The following is a 4,494-nucleotide window of genomic DNA, read 5'->3' as shown; positions in this document are numbered from 1 at the left end:
ATAATAATAATAATAATAATAATAATAATAATAATAATAATAATAATAATAATAATAATAATAATAATAATAATAATAATAACTAGTGGATTTTGTGAATTATTTAATGACCACGATGATTTTATTGAAACGAATATTTGCCAGTGTGATGATCTTAGTATAATTCGTATTATTTTTAATAACTTTTGAATTTTTAACGAAATTTATTGCGAGAAAAATCAAAAACATGCGATTTCTTGCGAAGAATTATCGCCCAAGGACAATATAAATATCAGAGAATTGTTTCAAGATAATCTATCCGGAAGTATCAGACTTTTATCGTCGGGGCATAATGAAGTGGAATACTAACTTCATAATCAGCTTCGAATTTCTCAACTATTTTAGTCAGCTGTAGTTTTCCATCGATTTTTTTTCCGGGCTCAAGTGCTGTGAAGTACACCAGGTTATCTCGACAATCTTTCAGTGGAGTTATCACCAACCATTTTCCACAATCTGTTACTTCTGCTCCACTGTAAAAAAAAACCAATGATAAATTGAATAATCCAGGGGAGATTGCGTGAGTTTCAATCGTACATTGATGAAACTTGGAAGCTAAGTCATTCATGCATTCATATTCATTTATTTATTTATCATTTCGTGAATAATCCTTTTTTTCCAAGTCATTGAAAGGACTACCAATATATTTTTTTTACAAATCATCATAAACTTTTTTAGTTCTGAAATGATACTTGATTTCTGTTAAATTTATTGGTGATTCTTCATTGGAACTTTTGATTAGTTAAAATGAAATAAAATAAGTCATACATTCTCCAGAGAGGTTCCTCGGGGAACTCTACGACGATAATATCCGCAGACTGTGGAGTTCCCACTCGATGATAACATAATTTCTGGTCTCTTACACCAAGTGTCTCAGAACCATCGGTTATTCCCTTCTGTTCCATATAAGTTCCGTAGAATATTCCTTGATTATCGTGTGTCCACGTCAGAGGTGAGTATTTTATTTTCTCGAGTACTTCAGGATATTTTTCACCTGCAACATTTAAAAACTAGGTAATTAGATTGTCTAGTAATTTGCATTCTGTGTTCTAATGGATTTTTATATTAACGCAAGGTAGTAACATACCATTGGCACAAATGAAGATTTAATATATCATAAGACCATCGTTATCATCATACATAATTTAATGATGAAAAATTCTATTTTTTAATCTTGCTATCATATTTTAATTACAATTCTTCACATTTTTTTTGGACACATACCATTTTCTCATTATTTATGCTTACATTTCTATTTAATTTAGTCTTAAGGTTGTTGTCGCGCGACAGTCTCTGTAAAAAGTTTATCCGCTGTAAAACGGGCCAGTTTAGAACACAATCTTTTAGCGGTATATAGTCTCACTTGATTGATTGCATTGTGCATGGATAGCTAAAGCATAACTATATATTTTCCATATTAACTATTTTCAATTATATAAATTTATGAATTTCCGATAATTATATTCTGTAAACCAAACGGTCAATCGATTTGATTTTTTTTTCTGTATTTCTTCCCACGATGTATATTCCACGTTTTTTTTTATTTCTGAAACTGTCGAACCGTTGATTTTTAAAAAATTCTAATCGGCAAAACTCCATTTAAACACGTGTTAAATCACTCGAATTTCAAAAATTTATATCTCAAGTTCAAAACGGTCAATTGCAAACGGAAAAGGCTCATTTTGTTGCTAATTTTTCAAACTATTCACCATAAAATTTTTAACGAAAACTGTCGAAAAAAAATTCTACGCGACAACAACCTTAAGATGATTCTCATTGAGTGATTAGCTAGATACTGAGTATTATCAATTATTTATTAACATCTCCTTCGGCAATAGAAATTCTTCTCGTTAATATCAGCGATTCGTGAAATATTTTAATTTTCAAAAAACGTATTCTTGGCTGGGAATTTATGATTAATTATCAAGAGAATCAGTACATCTATTGAATCAATCTAATATCGCATCTACTGTTTACTGGTGTTAATTTTATTATTTAAATGATCGGTAAATAAATTTTTCATATAATTAGAAAAATTAAATTTCCCCTAAAATTTATTTTATCATCTCCAAACAACAAGAAATTTCTCTTTACTGGTAGTTTATTCGGTAATTGAGTTTTTCTGGGGTTAGTATGAGGTTTAGGACTGTCTGGAGTTGAATGGAGAAAAACAAACCTGTTTTTGTGTTGATAAAATGGATGGTACTCCAATCAGAGCCACTGCTTGACAATCCGTACGCAAATATACTGCCATCCTCAGTGAACTTTGTACTCATAATAGCGATAGAACCATCTTCAGACAGTGTATTTGGGTCCAGGAATACTCTGGGTTCAGAATCCAAAGTGTCTTGAACGTACAAAACACTAGAGCAAAAATACCAGAATTATTTAGATGCATTACACCAATAATAAAGCATTCAAGTGACCCCAAGAGAAATAAACACACGTTCAGAGTCTCTCCTGCCATTTTCCTTTCGTAATTCTCGAATGAGTATTTAAAAATTTATGCCACGGTTATTATTCATTCATTATTCATTTGGCGATAAAATAATTGACAAATAATCAACTGAAAACCATACAGATCCAGAAAAATGTTGTCCTTTCTGAAAAAGTTTTATAAAAAGTAGTTTAAGAGAGTTTAATCCTCTGAAAACATATCAATATCACAACTTTTTTCATGGTTTTCATTTCTCGATTCAAAAAAACTGATGACGTCTTGATTCCTCTCTTTAATAATAAATTACGCTTGAAAATAAAATTTTTTACTGATTCATCTGATAAAAATTTATATTTTCAAATCTCCAAATTGTCCAAGCGTCTAAAGGTTCATTTGATTTCCCATTTTTTCAAATTTTTTTAGCAATAATTTCTCCTTTAACGTGAATGATCTATCGTGCAACGATAGAAAGACAAATAGAAAACTAATATTTAAGGACCGGTTTGATTATCTGGAAAAGATAATTCACTCCAAAATTGGGACTCGTAATTACTCCGCCAATTAATTGTTTTTTCCGATAATTGATAGCTAGAGTTCTAGCGGTTGTCAACGATTAGAATGCTAGCTAACAATTATCGGAAAAAACAAGTAATTGGCGGAGTAATTAGGAATCCCAATTTTGGAGTAAATTATCTTTCCGAGATACTCCATCCGGCCCTTAAAGTGTTCTCCAAATATTTCTAAAATGGAACGTATTGGAGGAATTTATTCGACAAATATTTGCCAGGAATGAATGGACAATAACAAAGAGTTCTCTCAAGTTTTCCCTTGAAATTTCCCAATTGGAATGTTTACAAAATAATGTGAATCATCTTGCCTCATCCTCTGACTCAATGCAATTCAAATTTGAATATACCCTCAAGCATATGGACGATTGCACTATCTGATAACTGATTACCCCTGATAAAATCGTTCTAAATGATCTTTCAAGATTGTTGCTCACCTCTGATTCTGCAGACCAGTATTTTTGTAGAAATAATACTTGTCCCCGTGTTTTCTAGGACACGAGTATTTAGGATAATCCCACAATTGCTTGAGACGATCATGAATATCTTGTCTGACAGAACAAGAATTCAAAAAGGGCCTGGTAATAGCATTTTGGGCCTCGACGAAGGCTTTTGTCTCTTCAGCCTCGGGATCCTCAAGCCATCTGTACGGATCTTTCACCTAAAATGTGATAAAGCCATTGATTATTCGCGAATTAAATAATACTGTTGTATTTAATGACTAATTTGAAGATCTAACCTCAATGCCATGATATTTTTCACTGAATTCCTCGTCTCTTCTTGTTTCTGGATACTGAAACTTTGCCATTGTTGCAGACCGATGGAGGCACCTCAGTGGCTGATAATTGTTGTTTGAATACTTTGCGTTAATATATCTACTAAGCTGACTACTTCTAATACCTTTGTGGGTGATGTACGGTAAAAATCGGCGTAAACTGCTTGTCAGCAAAGCCGACGCAGCCATGATAACGTAGTTCTCAGGGACGTCATTTAACCACTCGAGAGCCCCTTAACCCTTGAATATATAAAATTTTTTAAATAATTAAATGTTTATCCGACAGTCTTTGTTTAAATTTTCATGGGGATCAATTGAAAAATGTAGATCCTAAATGATGATTTCCTGTTTGAGATTTTCGGTTTGAACTTGAGATTGAAATTTTTGAAATTTGGAAAACTCTTCGCGGTTTAAATGGAGCGCCACGGATTTGAATTTTTGGAAAATCAACGACTCGATAGTTTTTCACGAAGAGGATTGACTAGTGACCCCAGCGGCATCGTAGGGATCAGCGGACGGGGTGAATGTTATTTTCTGCGTTACGAAATTGATATTCCCTGAAATTGAAAAATTCGAAATTTTCAAAAAAGTATCAGGGGAGCATGACAATTCAGGAGATATTCACTGAAATCGAAAAATTCAAAATTTTCAAAAAAGTATCAGGGGAGCATGAAAGTGGA

At 32.4% G+C, this 4,494-nt stretch overlaps 1 protein-coding gene across 1 annotated transcript in view; it reads right to left on the bottom strand.

Moving 5' to 3' along the window:
• LOC105270575 (prolyl endopeptidase) overlaps positions 1 to 4,207 on the bottom strand; it is a gene marked incomplete at its 5' end in the record, with an annotated part of 8,913 nt that extends 4,706 nt beyond the window's left edge. Inside the window, 5 exon segments of the mRNA XM_011311606.1 lie at positions 350 to 509; positions 805 to 1,030; positions 2,213 to 2,400; positions 3,477 to 3,700; positions 3,779 to 4,207. Of these exon segments, the coding sequence (XP_011309908.1) occupies positions 350 to 509; positions 805 to 1,030; positions 2,213 to 2,400; positions 3,477 to 3,700; positions 3,779 to 4,003 (1,023 nt within the window).
• Between the last annotated feature and the right edge of the window lie 287 nt (positions 4,208 to 4,494).

The sequence above is a fragment of the Fopius arisanus genome, unplaced genomic scaffold, assembly GCF_000806365.1.
Source record: "Fopius arisanus strain USDA-PBARC FA_bdor unplaced genomic scaffold, ASM80636v1 scaffold00091, whole genome shotgun sequence".
Taxonomy (NCBI): domain Eukaryota; kingdom Metazoa; phylum Arthropoda; class Insecta; order Hymenoptera; family Braconidae; genus Fopius; species Fopius arisanus.
The sequence above is the reverse complement of the archived record's forward strand: the minus strand, read 5'-3'. Positions and strand labels throughout refer to the sequence as shown.